The 19,670-nt window shown below is 42.7% G+C and overlaps 2 protein-coding genes across 2 annotated transcripts; both read left to right on the plus strand.

The window, feature by feature from the left end:
- The first annotated feature begins 555 nt into the window (after nucleotides 1–555).
- fpgt (fucose-1-phosphate guanylyltransferase) lies at nucleotides 556–3,180 on the plus strand. Its single transcript, XM_069679626.1, has 4 exons — nucleotides 556–643; nucleotides 753–920; nucleotides 1,006–1,098; nucleotides 1,384–3,180. The coding sequence occupies exons 1-4, from the start codon at nucleotides 571–573 to the stop codon at nucleotides 2,799–2,801; spliced, it is 1,752 nt and encodes a 583-aa protein (XP_069535727.1). The 5' UTR covers nucleotides 556–570; the 3' UTR covers nucleotides 2,802–3,180.
- A 1,222-nt stretch (nucleotides 3,181–4,402) lies between these two features.
- Nucleotides 4,403–19,624, plus strand: tnni3k (TNNI3 interacting kinase). Its single transcript, XM_069679627.1, has 25 exons — nucleotides 4,403–4,506; nucleotides 4,781–4,889; nucleotides 5,043–5,128; nucleotides 5,396–5,493; nucleotides 5,803–5,913; nucleotides 6,024–6,122; nucleotides 6,230–6,368; nucleotides 6,589–6,733; nucleotides 6,829–6,933; nucleotides 7,075–7,169; nucleotides 7,248–7,397; nucleotides 7,473–7,556; nucleotides 7,651–7,707; nucleotides 9,091–9,183; nucleotides 9,268–9,325; nucleotides 9,408–9,602; nucleotides 10,099–10,203; nucleotides 10,287–10,339; nucleotides 12,414–12,466; nucleotides 13,026–13,158; nucleotides 14,514–14,623; nucleotides 15,457–15,516; nucleotides 15,594–15,763; nucleotides 18,318–18,397; nucleotides 19,222–19,624. The coding sequence occupies exons 1-25, from the start codon at nucleotides 4,467–4,469 to the stop codon at nucleotides 19,299–19,301; spliced, it is 2,508 nt and encodes an 835-aa protein (XP_069535728.1). The 5' UTR covers nucleotides 4,403–4,466; the 3' UTR covers nucleotides 19,302–19,624.
- The last annotated feature ends 46 nt before the right edge of the window (nucleotides 19,625–19,670 follow it).

Genomic DNA, 19,670 nt, shown 5'->3' on the forward strand with positions numbered 1-19,670 from the left:
TTAAATGACCAAATGCAATTAAAATGTTTAAAAGAAATGGGACTTTTTAGCCAATTATTAGAAGTTAGTTTCTAATAAAAAATATTGAGTGTAGTGTTACTTTTCTTCTTTATGGAAAATATAACACTATGAAATTACACTAAACAAATCAATATGTGGACAAAACGATATCAAATTATTACTGTCAGCTTTATTAAGGCTTCTTTATAATTTCACTTTAATATTGTTGATTAATTTTTGCAACTTACATTTAGCTAAATGTACTAATTAACGATATTTAAGTGTTCTGTTTACAAAAGAGAATGAAATATGGAATTGTTCAATGTTTATGGAGATAAACCAACATTTCTTTAAACAAAGTCATCTGTAATATCCTTCCTAAGGCCGTGCAGTTCAACCCAACCATGTGCTCTGTTCGTTCCCCGCCTACGTTGTAAACAACTAACCACGTGACGGAACCCGGAAGTGACAGACGGTTTAAGGAAACTTGCTGCACTGTAAGTGCTGCCATTAAACATAACTTACCTGACAGTATATTGCCTTTATTTTATCGACACTGGAAACGACAGTATGAGCCAGGAATTTAACACAAAATTACAACTTGCAACACGAGAAAAACTCCGAGAGTTTAACTCTCTACGCGGTGAGTCTAATATTTGATTTATCTGTTTCATGTAGTGTTGTGGAAGAATGTCCTCAAAATACTCAGCTGAAAACGATGCACGTGTTAACCAGCTGATTAATCTTTGCAGGTCGGGAGGTGCAGCCCGGGGAGTTCTGGGATGTGGTGGTTGTGACCGCTGTGGATGAGAAACAGAGAGAGGCTTATGAGCTGCAGATCTCAGAGAAAGTTGATAGAAAGGAGCTTCCTCTTGGAATTCACTACAAGGTTTTCTCTGATCCGCCTGGGTCCAAAATTGGTGAGCAGCCTTATTTCACTGTACAAGAAAACCCTATGTTATTATTATTATTATTATTATAACTAATATGACCATGTGTTTGCAGGGAATGGGGGATCCACTCTGTACGCTCTGCAGCAGCTGAATGACTTGTATGGGAAAGCTCTATGCACGCTTAGAGTCATCCTGATTCATGCAGGTTTGGGAGTTTTGTGCTATTATTTCTTCTTTATTTTCACTTACAACAGCAAAATCCTATTAACCCTAACTAATAAAAAAACCAACAAAAATTATTGTCTAATAACGCAAAATCTTTTCAACTATCTGGCATATATGGGCTTTAAAAGAAAAACTAACTTTTCATTTAGCTTTTAGAAAAAGGCATTTTTAACAGTTTAAATGTTGATGGCAAATGCTCAGACATCTTAAATAATCCTCCTGATGTATGGCATGTTCCCAAGTTAAACATTTCCTATCTTTCCAGGTGGGTGGAGTCAGCGTTTGCCCAGTGCAAGCGCAATAGGGAAGATCTTCACCGCCATGCCGCTGGGTGACCCTCTCTACCAGATGCTGGAGCTCAAACTAGCCATGTATGTAGATTTCCCTCCTCACATGAAGCCGGGTGTTCTGGTGACCTGTGCAGATGACATAGAGCTCTACAGTACTGCAGAGGATGAGAGTGTTAGGTTCGACAAACCTGGCTTTACAGCTTTAGCCCACCCCTCCCCGCTGTCTGTCGGCACTACACACGGGGTGTTTGTGTTGAATTCACAGGAGAAGTCTACTAATTCCTCTGAAATGGAGAACGCCTCCTGCCTGCGATTTCTGCACAAGCCGAGCATCCAGAAGATGCGCGAGAGTGGAGCTGTTTGTCAAAGGCAGAGTGGTTGTTTTTCCCTTTCTGACACCGAGTTTGTCTACACTGACAGCACATATTATGTCGACTTTGACACTGCAAAGTCTCTTCTTAATCTGCTGAAAGAGCTGGGTCCTTTAGAGTGCGAGATAGACGCATACGGGGACTTTCTTCAAGCTCTGGGCCCTGAAGCCAGCATAGATTACACCAACAACACTGTGAATGTCACAAAAAAGGAGAGCAGTCTGGTGGAAATACGCCAAAAGATCTTCCATCTTCTGAAAGGGACTCCTTTGAATGTCATTCTCCTGAACAACTCCAAGTTTTATCACGTTGGAACCACATCCGAGTACCTCTTTCACCTCACAGAGGACGTGGTGCTGAGGAAAGAGCTGGGTCTTCTGTCCTCTGCCTTCAGCGTTCATGTGAGTGAGAACTATAAAGGCTCCTCAGGAGTCTGCGTTATGTACAGCGTCCTGGATCCTAGCTGCTCCGTGGGAGCCAGGTCAGTGGTGGAGTTCTCCAGGCTGGGAGAGGGAGCTTCTGTAGGTAGAGGCTCCATCGTCAGCGGCTGCCAGGTCGGTGCAGGCCTCTCCGTGCCTGATGGAGTCTTCATTCATTCACTGTGTGTGAATTACAAGCAACAGATCAGATTTGTGACAGTCATCTTTGGGATTAATGACGACCTGAAGCGCAGCGTCAAAGCTCCTGCGTATATGGAAGAGCTGAAGCTTTTTGGTTTCAGCCTGACGGAGTGTCTGTCCCGCTGGGGACTGAAAAAAGAAGCACTGAGATTCTCAGGGGACGCTTCCAGCTGTAGTTTGTGGAACGCTTGTTTGTTTCCTGTATGCTCGGATCAACAGAGCTCATTCTTAATGTCTGTGGAGATGCTGCAAGCCGTCCTGAGCGGCTCTATGTTCAATTTACCCAAAGACACGAAGCTGATGTCTATGCAGGAGTCCTTACACTGTAAGAACCTGGAGGAGATGCTGAAGTTCAGGAGGGGACTATATGAAGACATCATACAAAAAAAGTCAAACAATTGACGTTACTGTTTGTTTTTGTGGCGTCATTTTCCCCTGTACTGATAGGACAGCGGAAGAGAGACAGGAAATGTTGGGAGAAGAGAGTGGGAGATGACATGCAGCAAAGGGCCGAGGACGGGCGGCCGCCGCATCGAGGACTGCAGCCTCTGTATGTTTACTCTACTGACTGAGCTGCTTCTATTTCACTCAGAGTATGTGAGAAGTTTATTTTGTCTGTTTAAGTACGAGACCACACTTTTCTATTTTTTAAATTGCAATTGATTTTGTTGACTCTAAAAACAGTGGTATTAACTTCACAGGAAGCAAACAAATGGATGTTTAAGCATTGATAAGAACATGGTATATTTTCAGAGCCAAGAATGACAAAAAGTGAGTATCGTCTACCAAAAATAAAGACTCTCGGCCATTAAGAATGACTCATAGAATTTTTTTCCTTTCAGTTTTTAGGGGTAATAATAATAATAATAATAATAATACATTTTATTTATATAGCGCTTTAAAAGGAACTCAAAGGCACTTTACATAAAAGAAAGAACAGAAGCAACAATAGCAAATACATTAAAAACATTAAGAACATATACAATGCACAAATAACAGGTCATTGGTTAAAAGCAGATTTAAATAGGTGGGTTTTGAGCGCAGTTTTAAAGGAAGGGAGAGAGGGAGAGGTCCTGAGGTATTGGGGGAGAGAGTTCCAGAGGGAGGAGGCAGCAGTGGAAAAGGCTCTGTCCCCCCAGGTCCGGTATTTGGTTCGGGTGAGAGGGGTGAGGAGGTTGGCATCAGTCGATCTTAGGTTGCGGGTGGGGGTCTATCGGAGAAGGAGGTCGGTGAGGTAGGAGGGGGCAAGATTGTGAAGGGCCTTGTAGGTGATAAGTAGGATTTTGAATTGTATACGAAATTTGATGGGAAGCCAGTGGAGGTGTTGTAGGACAGGGGTGATGTGGTCTCTGGAGCGACAGTGGGTGAGCAGACGGGCGGCAGAGTTTTGGATGTACTGGAGTTTATTAAGGATTGTGGAGGATGTGCCATAAAGAATGCTATTGCAATATCCAGTCGTGAGGTGATGAAGGCGTGAATGAGTGTTTCAGCAGCTTTGGTAGGAACCAAACAAAGCTATATGTATCTAGAAAGAGTGTTAAAAGAAAAAGGAAAGGAAAATAAATAAAGTAAGTAAAAACAGTCCAAAATTTAGCAAATACATACAGAGAAGTATTTTGACACAAATTTAACAAATTTAGTTGAAAATCAATCAAACAAAACATCTTTTTTTGACAGTCAGGACTATGAGCTTAGTTTTGCTTTTTTAAATATATAACATTAAGTTTTGGAACCACTGAAGTAGCCATTTATTAGGCAAACTAAAAGACTCCCATCAACCAGACTCACACAACCAGACACTGTCAACCTGCTTTGTTCTCATGCCGTGCACACACACTCACACAGACGCACACATTGACTTTGATACAAGCCCGCTTGCATATGGAGGCAGATCAGTTGTCCTAGTTGTCAGGCATTCCACTCAAAGGTGTTTATTTTTAGCCCACAGACATGATCCCCCCTTTATCTGGACCTGTGCGATTGTGACAGTGTGAGAGATTGTGTTACTGCTTTACTGTAGTAACTACCAAACTACACAAGAGATTTCACAAGAGAAGGACCTTATCAATGGGAAACTACAAATCAAGACCCTCTCAGACGTGTACAGGTAAAGGCTGGTTTGTGATTGTGTGAATTACTTTAATGTCAGACAGACGACAAGGTTTGAATAGAAGGAGGGACACTCGGCGAGGTGAGTTTATTATTGGTGGCCATTGCTTGTCACCAACACTGATAAGTTGTACATGTCTTTGTAAACCTGCGAGTGAGCTCAAATACACTGCAATATACACTGTACTTTATACACATTTATAAAGAGGCATATGGGCCATAAAAAGGAATGTAAATGATATTTAATTGTTATGTTTAACCCTGCTGTGAAGATGAGTGGAAAAAGAAGGTGGGCGAGTCGTACTCCGTCATCGTCGAGAAGTTGGAAGATGACCTGCAGCTCAAAGACAGCGAGCTGGTGGATCTCAAACTCGCCTTCAGGTGACAATAACTGTTTTTTTATTTAAATTTAATCCAGCTTGTATGAGTCATTGTACAGTAGAAACCACATTTAAATTGAACAACTAGTTCTCGTCATGTCTGCCCTCTCCTCTGTGCGCTGCTCACTTTCCTGCTGTTGATTTCCCGGCTCAGCTCCGATGAGGCTTTTCAGAAGGTGAACTTGAGCTACCGAACAGAGAAGGGGCTGTCGCTGCTGCACCTCTGCTGCGTGTGTGGAGGTATGCATGACTACCGGAGTCTATTTATAACTCTCCAGCAAAATCTGACAGTGGAGGGAAGGATTACTACGAACTGACTGACAGTATTGTCTGAACATGACCTGTCTGTTGGTGGTTTCACGGAAATTAGACCCTTTCTTTGAAAGAAATTGCACAAAAAATTGCCTATTTCCAATATTTAATTAATGTTCACAACTGTTTATGTCACTCCCAATATAGACAAAATGTTTTGTTGAGTGAAACATGATATTTAATATTTGTAACCAGGTAACAAGGCCCATATTCGCACCCTGATGCTCAAAGGCCTGCGTCCCTCCAGACTATCCAGGAACGGGTTCACTGCGCTTCACCTGGCCACTTACAAGGTATTAAAGACTTAAAATACGTGAATTAAAAAAATATATGAAATAAATAGTAAGAACTCTCTCTTAGTGGAATCTATATATTGTTTTTGTCTTGCTTAAGTTCTTCTGTGTCCAAGAGATGTCTAAGTTTAACCACATGGTGGGGTGCAAGCACACACAAAGCCAGCATGATTAGCTGCATGTCTGGGCTGCTTTACAGTGACTTTAATTCAGGGATGTGGTAAAGGCAGAGCAATCATGGCTAACATTTATGTGCTTGATATTAATACAGTAGTAAAAGTTTCAGCTCTGTTTGTGTGTGCATTACAGGATGACGCTGAGCTGGTGACTGCACTTCTCCACGGAGGGTCAGACGTGCAGCAGTTAGGCTACGGCGCCCTCACAGCCCTGCATGTGGCCACGCTGGCCGGGCATCACGAGGTGAGAGCTCGGCTTTTTTTTCCCTCTGCTCTGAATGTGAGGGAAATTATCGACAGCTGTGGCGTTTTTACTGCTTTTCCAAATGCATAATTTGCCTGTATTTCCACCAGGCAGCGGACATCCTCCTGCAGCATGGAGCTTATGTGAACCTTCAGGATGCCGTGTTTTTCACCCCACTGCATATTTCATCTTATAACGGCAATGAGCAGGTAAATCAGTCATATTAACCAACCTCAGAAATAAACCTGATAATAATTTTACTTCATAAAGTTGACACCTGTTTCTATGTTTCTCCTCGCCTCTCTCTGCCTTTCAGTTGACAAAGCTGCTGCTGAAGTTTGGCGCAGATGTGAATGCGGGCGGTGAGGTGGGAGACCGACCGCTGCACCTGGCTGCTGCACGGGGTTTCCTCGGCATCATCAAACTGCTGATGGCAGAAGGCAGCAAAGCCAATGGTCAGACTCCAAGAGTACCTCTCTATATTTCATTCAACATATAAAAAGTGGAGGTTATTATTTACTTCACTCACCTTTGGTCATAAAACAGCCTTTATGTTACTTTACATCAGTACCTCCTCCGTCTAAGCCTATTTGCTTCTCAAAAAGCTACTTAGAAGACAATTATACCGTGTAGGTGAAGATGATTGTTTCATTCTCTGACTTGTCTGCTCTTTAGTAAATGCCACAGACAACGAAGATCACGTTCCTCTGCACTTCTGCGCCCGCTTTGGTCACCATGAGATCATCCGCTTCCTCCTGCAGGGCAACTTTGACATACAGCCTCACTCTGTCAACATCTACGGGGACACACCGTTACACCTGTAAGTGCTTTACACTGTCAGAAGAGATCAGTAAGTTTCTGGTGAATCACATGAAGTGGGACTGTAGTGTTGTATTGAATGTTGTGTCCCGTCAGGGCCTGCTACAATGGAAAATTTGAGGCAGGGAAGGAGATCGTTCAGCTGTCGGGCCCAGAGAGTCTGACAAAGGAGAACATATTCAGTGAGACAGCGCTTCACAGGTATGTTTCACACGCTCCATCTATTTATACGCACAAATACACACACATGCCGTGGATCAACATGTTTAATTTATGAGCAGCACTTTGAGCCTGTGATTCATGTTGTGTGAGGTGATAATGAGTGCCTATCTTGTGTCACAGTGCATGCACCTACGGTAAAGACCTGGAGATGGTCAAGTTCTTGTTGGGCCAGAATGTGATGAGCGTCAACCATCAGGGCAGAGACGGACACACAGGTCACTCTTAATATAAAATAGTGAAGTGGCAGTTGTGTGTTTGCAATTTGTGATAAATGTCTCTGACTTTTTATCCAGCTCTTCACAGTGCCTGTTTTCACGGCCACATGCGCCTGGTGCAGTTCCTGCTGGACAGCGGCGCCGACATGAACCTGGTTGCTTGTGACCCCAGCAGGTCCAGCGGGGAGAAGGACGAGCAGACCTGCCTGATGTGGGCTTATGAAAAAGGTCTGAATGAGCTAAATTATGAGAAAATATCTAATGAAAATGAAATATGGCAGTTGTTATGTTTTTCTCCTTCAGGCCACGACGCCATCGTCACCTTACTGAAACACTACAAACGTCCAGATGACTCCCCCTGCAATGAGTACTCCCAGCCAGGAGGGGGTGAGTGAGTCACCCCTCTGGAAATAATCATCTGGACTAAAAATCACATAAAATCCTCTCACGAATCTGTCTGAACATGTCGGCTCTCTTCCAGATGGGTCCTACGTTTCTGTCCCGTCTCCTCTGGGGAAGATCAAAAGCATGACTAAAGGTAGTGAGGTGGAGCGAAGCACAGCAGATTCTCCCACACTTCACAACACTGTCAGCTGTCATCACAGCACACGGTGCTTGTTGCCAAGGGAGGGGGCTTAATGCTGAAGATAACACTTTGCTGCTTTCCTCATTAGTTGTGAACTGCAAATCTGTCTGTGATATCTACACTTTATATCTTAAATCTCTTGATCTGAATGTGATGAAACTCAGCCTCTAGATCTGAGGGGTTGAACATGAAAAGGGCATAAAGAGGGCGCTAAATCACATACTGATACTCACCAGTATTTGACCCCTTTAGGGAATCATCTGGAGGAGCTATCTGCATAGAGGCACCGATCAGCCATTACATTATGACCACCTGCCTTATATTGTGTAGGTCCCCTTTTTGACGCCAAAACAGCCCTGACCCGTTGAGACATGGACTCCACTAGACCTCTGAAGGTGTGCTGAGGTATCTGGCACCAAGACGTTATGGATCGGACTTGTTTGTTCAGCACATCCCACAGATGCTCCATTGGTTTGAGATCTGAGGAATTTGAAGGGCAAGTCAACCTTGAACTCGGGGCAATGTCTTCCCCAGGTAAAACGTGGAAAACGTGATTCATCAGACCAGTCCACTGTCTTCCAGTGCTCCGTGGTCCAGTTCTGATGCTCACATGCACATTGTAGGCGCTTTCGGCGGTGGACAGTGGTTAGCATGGGCTGTTCTCACTGTTCTGACGCCTTTCTATCAGAACCAGCATTAACTTTTTCAGCAATTTGAGCTGCAGTAGCTCTTCTGTTGAATCGGACCACCAGCCTTCGCTCCCCACCTTAGCTGCCCATGACCTTGTCGCCGGTCCTTCCTTGGACCACTCTTGGTAGGTCCTGACCGCTGCAGACCAGGAGCACCCCACAAGAGCGGCAGGTTTAGATGTGCTCTGACCCAGTCGTCTAGCCTTGTCAAAGTCGCTCACATCCTTAAACTTGCCTTTCCTGCTCCCAACACATCAACTTTGAGGACAAAATGTTTGTTGCTACCTAACATATCCCACCTACTGACAGGTGCCATTGTACCGAGATAATCTATGTCATTAACGCGACCTGTCAGTGGTCATAACGTAATGGCTGATCTGGGTATGTTTTTTACTATAGCTGTAGTTAATCAAATTTGGTGCACATGCATTACTTCCATTGAGGTTTATGCTTTTGGAAACAATAAAATTCTTATTTTCCTTTCAAACATGGCGAAAAATCAAATGTATTTTGCTCATTCAGGTGAAAAATATAAATGTTCAGATTAACCTGGAGAGAGGGCACTACAAAGATATGACTTTCCTTGTGTGGTAATGCTGCTTTTTTAAACTCCTGTAAATATAAAATTGTCACTTTGTATTTTCAGAGAAAGCAGAAGTTCTGCTGCTCAGAGCCAGCCTGCCCTCTCACTTCCATCTGCAGCTGTCTGAGCTGGAGTTTAATGAAATCATCGGATCAGGTAACCCCGTCTGTTTTCTTTACAATCAATGTGCTTTAAATAAACAGATTATTTTACTGACCATCAAACTTGTCCCCCATTCAGGCTCCTTTGGAAGAGTCTACAAAGGCAAATGCCGTAACAAAGTAGTCGCCATCAAACGGTACGTTTTCCATTTAACAAACCCACGAAGGTGACAAATTTTGCATTGACTTTGGTCAGCTCTTCAATACTGCTGTCTGTAGGTATCGAGCCAACACGTACTGCTCCAAGTCAGACGTGGACATGTTCTGCAGAGAGGTGTCCATCCTCTGTCGCCTCAACCACCCCTGCATCATCCAGTTTGTGGGTGCGTGTTTGGACGACCCCAGCCAGTTTGCCATCGTGACCCAGTATGTGTCTGGAGGCTCGCTGTTCTCTCTGCTGCACGAGCAGAAGAGGTGAGGAGGAATGCACTACAGACAGTAGTTTAAAGTATATTATATAGTAGTCTATAATCTGACTCACATCAGGTACTGAACCTCTGCAAAGTTTCAACCCAGCGATTTAAGTGATGGCAGGCCTTTATGAGATCGATAGACTTTTACATCATTAAACATTTGATTTGTTATTTGATTCCTCTTTAATGGCGACTAAATTCCGATATCGAGAAAGAGTTAAAACTACCCTGAGAAGTAATTTAGTGATTTACAAGCACATGTTTGCACAGGACAGCCGACTCTTTCAGCTCCCATTATCCTCTTCGGAAGCTTCCCCTCAACCAATCCCTCGGCCCCGGATCATCATTGATCCAGATGAAGTGCTCCGCTAACTGTGTGGCCAGGTGCTGTCTTTATAGACTGCCCTATTGATCTGTGTAAAGTGCTGTGTGTGATTGGCAGGGACCATTGATCTGGCACTAAGTGGCTGCTGCTTTAATGATGTGTCAATGGACAGGCTGATCGACCTGCAGTCCAAGCTCATCATCGCCATCGACGTGGCCAAGGGCATGGAGTACCTGCACAACCTCACCCAGCCCATCATCCACAGGGACCTCAACAGGTGGGTGCCACTGTGTATTTAGTGGGAGGGTATCAGTCTGAAATCACTGTTGTCATTACTGATTATACATGTGTTCCCTCCAGCCACAATATCCTGCTTTATGAGGATGGACATGCAGTGGTGGCTGATTTCGGAGGTAAGCAACAGTATTGTGTTGTACATGCTTTAAAGGTATAATAAGTACCCCTCCTTCTGGGCTCTTCGTCACCAGAAGCTCACGCTCACTCTCTTGTGCGAGTACCCACCTTGCTGAGCTAACACCGACAGCATCACAGTTACCTTTGCGTTATCATGCTAACCGGCGGTTACCGTTGCACTAGCATGCCAGTTAGCTTCTCCTACCTGGTTTGAGGCGCCTACCTGTCCAACAGAAAGAAGTCCAACTCTGCATCGTTCTTTCGCCATGTTCGCAGCTCTGAATGGGGCCGAGTTGCTAATTTGAACCACTCCCACACTCACCTATACACTGTTTGTGGCTCAGGGAACCACAACATGTATTTCAAGTGAGGGAATCTGTTCAATAATAATAATAATAATGATAATAAAATCCTTATTGTTACTTGTTTAGTTAACGTAAAATTGATATTGTAACTGACATTGCAAAGGCCGTTTACTTACTTTATTATTCTTCTCTTGTGCCTCCATTGTCCCGTCATTTTCACCTGTGACCACATAGGCTGTGATCATTTCAAGTTAAGCTCGTTTTAATGCAGCTTTAAAGTCACAGGCTCATACAGATTTTAAACAACATAACTAAGAAAAAAAAAAGAGAAATTTACATCTTCTGTTTCGGTTTTGAATTTTATAATTAAAACAATCATGAACTGAGACATTTTTCCATTTTTCCTTCTTGATACCGATTCCAATGCCTACACCACCCACTACCATGTACCTCTTCCTCACCAGCAGGATTAAAATACACATATTATTGGTGGAAAAACATTTATTACTGACATTTTGCTAGCACTGAGTAACATCTGCAAGCACCACACTGTTGTTGTTTTTTTATCATCACATTATTCACTTAACACCAGTTGATTTGGGGGCTAATAAGTAAAGGATAATGTAACCAGAAGGGATTCCATTGCGGGTGTTCTGCTATAACAACCTGCGCACTATACATTATCCCGCTTATTACACAGCTATTTACTTATGAAATCAATAATTTGACACAAAATATTGATTTGGAAATCATTTTGTTAATTTAGAAATGATTATTTTTCCGTTTAAAAATAATCTGTAACATTAACAGTGACAGCTGCATCCATAGCAACAGTTGACTCTGTAGCCTTCTTTAAATGAGCTAACCGAGGTGTAATGACTCACGCTGAAATGACCTAACTGAGCTGTTTGTACTCACATTAAATGGGAACATGTCCTCTGATGGTGAAGAAAGATAAGGGGAACCGGACCACAAAAATCAGCGCAGCACCTGATTGAGATTTTCTATCTCGTCACTGTCAGAGTCTGTTGACATTTTCTTTTCCATTCACCGTCTGGAAACACTGGCGTATCCTGAACTGTATTCAGTTTAATGTTTACTTCATAGATCTCTCTGTCGTAGCCTTCAGGTTTTGCGTCCCTTTGGAAACAAACAAACAAACGTCAAATTAACCGGACTTCTTTTGGCGGACTGATATGCTTACAGTCCTTGGGATTGTGTGATTAGAGCTGCATCCCTAGCATCGGTCTTTACTTCATAGCAACAGTCTGTTATAGAGAAATAACAGACCTTGGAATGCTGTAATTAACCAATCAGAATCAAGTATTTAACACAGCTGTGTAACAAATGATGGTAGGGAATCGGTGCACTGACTGGCGTAGTCAAGGATACTTGGTAACGAATTTAAGACATTATCAGAAGCTGATACCAATACTTGTATCCATATCGGGGCAACTCTACATGTACTGTTACCATGCAGTTTAATGTGAATTGGATAAACTACTTACATCTCACTTCTTTAAGCAACTATTGTGATGTAGTTTACAAAGTATTTTAGTTACATGTAATATCTTTACTATCACCTATTGCTACACTCGGAGAATATTTAGTCTGGCGACCATGTTTCTGTTCGTTTCACTTCTGTTAGTTTCTTGTAATAATGCCAATCAAATCTTTTATTCACTGGCTAGAAAAAGTAGGCTGAATGACTTATCTGCCTGTGGATATATGTTCTTTGACCATTTCTTGTCCTTCCCTTCCTCTGCAGAATCCAGATTCCTTCAATCTGTGGATGAAGACAACATGACCAAGCAGCCGGGGGTCAGTGCTGCTTCCTCCTCTTCATTTATTTGATGACACACACACAAACCTTTTGAAATGACTTTTTCTCCCTCTTTTGGCCAAATACTCTCTCACACCATCTGCAGCATCCATGGAAGATAAAGGCACTTTGCATTACGCAAGTGGATGCTGTTATTTTGAAGGAGCTCAAGCCAGAGCTTGTGCTGGCACCTGCCATCAATTACCGGCTAAAAAAACTGCCGTCATGCAGAATTTGTCTCTTTGTGCTGACTCATCACGTCTCAGAGTGCTTGGCCTGCAGTTTGGTGTTAAGTGTGTTACACCTCCTGGGAAATGCCTGTTGTGAGGAAGTTCTTGCCCTTGCTGGGACACACTGTTTATGTCAGTAATTGGGGCTCATTTGTGCGTGTGTGTGTGTGCCTGTGTGTGTGTGTGTGTGTGTATGATGGCCTAATGTCTTCATATTCCAAAATGTCTTTCCAAGGCAATATGAGCTTCCCTTTCAATTTTAGAGCCTAGTTGTATTACAGTTCATCTATTTGCCTGTATGTATATTTCTATATCTGTGTTTGTGCAGAACCTGCGTTGGATGGCCCCTGAAGTCTTCACCCAGTGTACTCGCTACTCAGTGAAGGCCGACATGTTCAGCTACGCCCTCTGTCTGTGGGAGCTGCTCACTGGAGAAATTCCCTTCGCTCACTTGAAGCCTGGTATTTAACTTCACGTCTGTCAGGGCCTTAAATAGTGAATTTAACTGTTCAAACTAGACTTCAAACTGAGGCAAGACCCCACTAACATACTCTTATACTATCACCTTTTCCACAGAGGACATTTGACATTTCACAGTAGGAAACGCTCAAGTGTAAATGATAAAATTAAGAATGGCTGAAGTCCATTTAGCTGCTTCAGCTGCTAAGAATCCAGCAAATGAAGCAAGATGAGCATAACTGGAATTATTTACACGTCTATAGCCTATTATGATTTGGTTCTTAAGGTCATTGTTTAGCAAGACTAGGACGAAGAGTCTATGACCATTCTTGCAGCTCTACGTAGCTGTTAAGAGCTAAAATGCACCTTGAGCATGCTAACAAGCTCACAATAGCAATGCTAACATGCTAAAGTTCAGCAGGTATATTGTTTTGGGGTAGACGGTAGTTCAGTCCATAGCTACAGACCAAGTGTGGAACTGGGGCTGGTAGCTGGAGAGGTGCCAGTTCCTTTCCTGGGCACTGTCGAGGTGTCCTTAAGCAAGGCATCAAATCCCCAACTGCTCGGTGCGCATGTCCATGAGCAGCCCCCTCACTCTGACATCTCTCCATTAGTGCATGTCCATAGGGTCCTGTTTGAGCATGTATGTAATTCAGGCCTTTGTGTGTGTGTGTAGCATGGTTGACCGACAGAGTGAAAAAATTGAATTTCCCCTCGGGGATTAGAAAGTATCTCTTCTTCTTCTTTTCATAATCTTAGTTGGGAATGTTAGCATGCTAATATTTGCTAATAAGCGCTAAGCATTAAGTACATCAGAGGCTGATGGGATTATCTTGTGCTTTATGGGTATTTGGTCTTAAGGCCATTTTTTAGCATGCTAAAATGCTACACAATGACAATGCTAACTTACTGAGGTTTAGGGGTATAATGTTGTACTATATTAGCTTAGAGTGTTAGCATGCTTCATTTTGCCATTTAGAAAGAGAGGCTGTTGGAATGGTGTTTGTGTTTTGGGGTATTTTGTTCTAATACAAATAATTGGACCAATAAAAACTTTGACCACTTGAGAAAATTTACCCAAAAAGAACAAAAACAAAAGACATTTAGAGTCAGGAAGCCAGTCAATTGGAGTCTGGCAATCAGTTTCATAGTTGTTAAGACATTTCAGTGTGTACCAAAGACTGATATTTATGCACCTAGAGCTAGCATGCTAACAAATTTTATTTAATTATTTCTTTAAAAAATCACAAAACATATCAAGAGGACATACAAAATAACAGGAGACAAATTAAATATCACAATAGCACAGAACTAAAAGGCTGTCAGACAGCATTAGATCATGTTCCTCTGTCCCCAGCGGCTGCAGCAGCAGACATGGCCTACCATCACGTCCGGCCTCCGATTGGCTACTCCATCCCCAAACCCATCTCTGCACTGCTGATGAGAGGCTGGTACGCCTGCCCAGAGGTAAATCACCTGATATAATCCCTTCTTTAATTTTATCTAATCTTTGATTAGGAAATTAGTCACCCACCTTAATAACTTGCTTTTTAATTCAATGATACACAATGTTTATATCAACCCTGAGCTGTGCGCTCCAGTGTGTACTCAACCAGGGGAGTGCTTCGTAGTTTCAAACTCATCAATAAAATTCTTCCATGACACAAGCAGTTTGGACACACTGACGCTCAGAGAGGCTCTGATGATGACTCAGCTTCTTCTGCAAACGTGTGCAGCAGTAATGAAGATGACCGTCACGTCCCCAGATGATACATTATTGCACGCCTTTTCTCATTTAGCAGCAAACATGGCCTGGATGATCGTCACTTAGTGATGCCTGTTGTTTCTCTGCATCATTAAGACGCTTTATTACACAGCAGAGCATGTAAGCACATTTCTCCCTCTGTGGTTCATCTCCCTCCTGCTAACCTGTGAAACTGCAGTAAAAGGATTTTTTTATAGGGCAGACAAAACAGAAGAGATACGTTTTTACTGAGACCGAAATTAGTGCGTTGTGTCCTCATGTTTTCATATTTACTGTGTAATATTCTATTTTTTGGTCTCATGTATTGAAGCAGAGTGCAGACAGACCTTGGCCTCTCTCTGAGGATGTGATGTATAATTGAACAGCCCCAGGGTGGCAGTGCTTTTGAAGCTGATTTCACCCTTGCTTCATGTGTGGGTGGACTAAAATAAACACATCATGATACAGGACAGTGTTTGAGAGAATAGGTGTGTGTTGTGGGATATACTGTGCCTGATGCATGTAAAATAATTGCTCTATTCTTTTGCTGAATCAGGACAGGCCTGAGTTCTCTGAGGTGGTTTCCAACCTGGAGGAATGCTTGTGCAACGTTGAGGTAAATTAATTCCACACATCCCTAAATATCACCCTGTTTCACACTTCAGCGCATGACATGTTGGTTTTGTGTGGCAGCTGATGTCTCCAGCCTCCAGTAACAGCAGCGGCTCCCTGTCACCCTCCTCCTCCTCGGACTGTCTGCTCGGACGAGGAGGACCCGGCCGGAGTCACGTGGCCGCCCTGCGCTCTCGTTTTGAGCTCGAGTACGCTCTCAACACTCGAGCATACGCCTTCTGGACTCAGAGGTACGAGAGCTCAAGCACCTCCACAGACAGGTGAAGGTCTAGAGGGTGAAAATAATTAAGCTCACAATGGCTACATGGTACCCAAAAGCCCAGCTGTGAGTTTAAGCCGAGGGAGGGTTTAAGTTGTTTGCATGAAGCTTTGAATAGCAACAAATTACTTTATCCTTCTTGTTTACACATTATAAAAAAAAACAGCTGTGGCCTCTCACTGGTGTTGATCATTAAAATAACAGAATTACAACTAGGCATTATGAAATGGAAGAGGTTTTTTTCTCGCATAAGTCACGTATGTGTTACTTTCCCCCTGAAAGGACACTGACGCAGCTTTTCTACTGCAGAAAGAAATGCGGATAAAATACATTTATTTTCAAGCTACATAAAAATATGTGTGTTTAGTGGACTCTCGGAACCTGTTGGCTGTCGTCTGACAGCAGTATAACCTCTGGGGGCTACAGGCAACTTTTCAGGGCTTCCAGTGTAGCCAGTCATTAGCGATAAAGGACTTTCAGTCAAGACTTTCTTTTCCGTGCGCTGCATTGTTTACAGTCCCACTAGCAACTTGATAAGCAGGAACTGAGTTCGAGTTTATGTGACTAATGGTGGCTGCAAATTGCCCAGACTAACGCCAACCAACACCAACCAAAACAACCTCTCGGATGTTGGTGGACAGTTGGTGTTGTTTGGATTTGGTCGGATTGAGTTGTTCGAGTCGGGTTTGGTGGAGTCATGGAAAGTTTGACCAATATATTTGCCTTCTCCCAACAAACCTAAACATTCTGAGAGTGCGTTCCCTTGACAACTAGCCTATACTCGCGTGCGGAACATCAGTACACACGACCTTCGTCCATGTAAAACAGAGCAAAAACTTAAACAAGAAAAGCAGTCAACAAAAGTCTGTCCTGTCAGCTCGTGTCGGGGCAGTGTGGAGCTGGCAGTTGGTTTCCGGAACATTCTAAAGACTGCAACCAGCAACTGCCAACTTTAGGATGTTGAGGTGAGCTGGGCGTTGTCTGGGCAGTGAGCAGCCACCTTCAGGTTCCAATAAGACAGAGCGCGTTTTAACAGCTGGGGGTGCTTTTTTTGTAGTTGTTTTCAATGAGAGGGGAGCTTTTTGCGTGCTGCTTTTGCGTTGCTGGGCGCCTCACTTTTTGGGGTAAACGCTCTGATCGCCTTGAGTTGAAAGAACTTCAACTCAAAGCAGAAAAGCACCTGACGTCATGGCGTTTTTTCTCAAAGTCCAATCGGATGAACGGAGAGGCGAGCCTTCTGTGGGGGTCACGGATCTCTGTTTCCCTGTGTTTAATGTATTTTGGAACAGCCTCTCACCCTCCATCAAAGCCAGAGCAAGTGCCCTCTGCCTGTCCATTTTTCAATGCAGATATAACAGATCTATTGAACACAAAGTGAAGTATTTTAGCTAGCCAAAATACATGGGAACAGACCTGTCAGTTTACAGTATAATGGTTAGGTTAATGATTCGGTTGTTGCCTTAACGCTCTTTTTTTAACCGTAGGCTTTAACAGAAAAGGCAGTGCGGTGCGCCTCGCGTTTTACAGCCTGCTAAACGCACTCTGTCTAATCAGGACCTAAGAGTGGATAGTTAGCTGCACTTGCATGCACATATCTGTTTATAGAGATTAATAAAAAGCTAAATCATCGTCAGATGGGAGCCGGGATGGCATTACTGCAGGCCCCTTTTACTCTCCAAAGAGACTTCACAGTTAATAATCTCCATAGCTACCAAAAGCGTAACCACCTTTGAAAAAAAAAAAGTCTCAAAAAGTAATTTAAAAAAGCTTTAACCAAGAATCTGAAGTTGTTTACCACCAGGCAAGGTTTAATTAAATGTTTTCAAATTCGGCCAGCAAGAATCCCACAAACATCATGTCTGGGCTTGTTGTAATTTGTAGAAATAACTCTCATTGAACGATTGCTCTGCCAGTAACATGTAGACCAGTGAAGATGCTTAATGCAACAGTGAACAGTGGGGTATCTTGGATACCAAACAGGAAACAAAGGAAAGCCAAAGCAATAAAACATGCATGGCATTCTGACTGAGGAGGAAGGCCTCTGTTAGACGCCTGGCTTTGAGCCTCTGTGTTGTGTGTGACTCAGTGTTGGTGTGTGTGTGTGTTTGTAAGGGGAGTCAGAGCCTGGTAACAGTCAGTATGACCCAAGTAACAGGACATGAAGCTCCATTAAATTTAGACAACGACCTTCTGGGTGTTTATATTGAGCAAAAGTACAATTATCAGTCACAGAGTTTTAAAAACATAAACATATTGTTTATAATATTAAATCATTTTTTTAAAGTGGTAAGGATATTGTCAGTTCATCCCATCAAACCTGTCATCAATTTTGCATACAGCCCCCTGCAGAGAAAGTGAGAGCAGCAGGTATAATGTGGGACATTACATATTGAGTTTCTTCTGCTGCTATCTGGCTCCATCGTATCCGTCTCTCTCCATGTAAACAAAGCAGTATATATTTCTGCACCTGTGTTGTTTAGCAGTGGATTAGAGTCAGGCTTGATGTTATTCATTTAATTTTGCAGTGAGCAGCGTCGAGCATCCGGAGGCCTTTCACTGGAGGAGCTCAGACGGAACATGCAGTTTTCTCCGATCGATCGAAATGGTTTGTTTGCAGAAAACACGTGCACAGATACTATTGGACACTTTGGGATCTGTTCAGTTTCCCTGGCTTTGTGTTGGAGGAGGAATTTATTATCAACACATTTCTGTTTGAACAGCTGATCCTATCAAATATTGTTTTTTTTCAATGTATTGCCTAATGTTATGTTTATTTTCTCTTCAATGTAATTCCAAGCACTCGTTTGTTGCACTTAAAAAAATAAGTGTAATTTTAAAATGTGTTTCAGGATGAGGCTGGTGCTATTTAGTCTTTAGTCTCATTGGTACTCAGCTTAAAATATACAGTCACAGGGGCGCTGGTTTAGCTCAGCTGGTAGAGCAGGCGCCCCGAGTACAGAGGCAACAGTCCTCGGCGTACTGATCGCAGGCTTGACTCCCGGTCTGCCGATCATTTGGTGCATGTCATCCCCCTCTCTCTCCTGCCCATGTTTCCTGTCTCTCTTCAGCTGTCCCATCCAATAAATGTCCTAAAACAGCTTGGCATTTTAGTTTTACCGTAGTAGCTTTAGTAACTTTTACTCAAACAGGAGTTACAGGTGCAGGTTGTTTGTTTGGGACTACTTTCAGTGGTGGATGAACGCGTATTATGTTGTTGTATAGTCAGTATTTCTGGCACAGTGCTCATTCTTGTTAGTAGGATCCATTCACTGTTAGTTAGTTTGTATTTTTGTGGATTTAATTGAATCAAAATAAGTATAAAATAGAGTTTCATCATGCTTAATAGTGTTGTTTTGTTATTGTCAATATTACACAAATTAATTTTAATAAAAAATGAAGTCACTGTTTTGATGCGTTCGTCTCTTTCAGGGTACGTGTCTGATCCCATGAGCACCATGAGGTTCTGCTCTTCTTTCAGCAGCAGTGGCAGCTTCGAGGACAGTAACTAAACCCACGTTATTCTTATTACCTGAATAATTTAGACATTCATGCCTGTTTTTAACAAATAATTACAAGTAAAACTGTTAAAATATATGTAGTAGATGTAGCAGGTGTTCATACCCTCATAAAAATATAATCTATTCTTGTGTTACATTCAGTTTGTTTTAAATATTATGTAAGCTGTTTCATATTTTGTTAAGGCTTTGAGTTCTTGTAAATACTGTGTGTGGAAAAAATGATAGTTTTTCATGGTTTTTCAACGTGCGTTACTTGTGGCATTAAGAGTGAACACGCCCTTGTTCAAGAATAAATAGAAAAGCAGAAAGTCTCAGTCCATGTCACTGTTTTTATTCTTTGCGTAGCCAAATCACACAAGC

This window comes from Semicossyphus pulcher, unplaced genomic scaffold (assembly GCF_022749685.1).
Source record: "Semicossyphus pulcher isolate SPU_LCO1_2020_fin unplaced genomic scaffold, fSemPul1.0.p SCAF_4, whole genome shotgun sequence".
Lineage (NCBI taxonomy): Eukaryota > Metazoa > Chordata > Actinopteri > Labriformes > Labridae > Semicossyphus > Semicossyphus pulcher.

Excerpts from the sequence above, each read along its gene's own strand:
- fpgt (XM_069679626.1), top strand. The coding sequence starts at position 571 with ATGAGCCAGGAATTTAACACAAAATTACAACTTGCAACACGAGAAAAA. Across the intron at positions 644-752 it reads AGAGTTTAACTCTCTACGCG|GTCGGGAGGTGCAGCCCGGG; the intron begins GTGAGTCTAATA and ends TAATCTTTGCAG. Across the intron at positions 921-1,005 it reads TCCGCCTGGGTCCAAAATTG|GGAATGGGGGATCCACTCTG; the intron begins GTGAGCAGCCTT and ends ATGTGTTTGCAG.
- tnni3k (XM_069679627.1), top strand. The coding sequence starts at position 4,467 with ATGGGAAACTACAAATCAAGACCCTCTCAGACGTGTACAG. Across the intron at positions 6,734-6,828 it reads GGGGACACACCGTTACACCT|GGCCTGCTACAATGGAAAAT; the intron begins GTAAGTGCTTTA and ends GTGTCCCGTCAG. Across the intron at positions 18,398-19,221 it reads TTCTCCGATCGATCGAAATG|GGTACGTGTCTGATCCCATG; the intron begins GTTTGTTTGCAG and ends CGTCTCTTTCAG.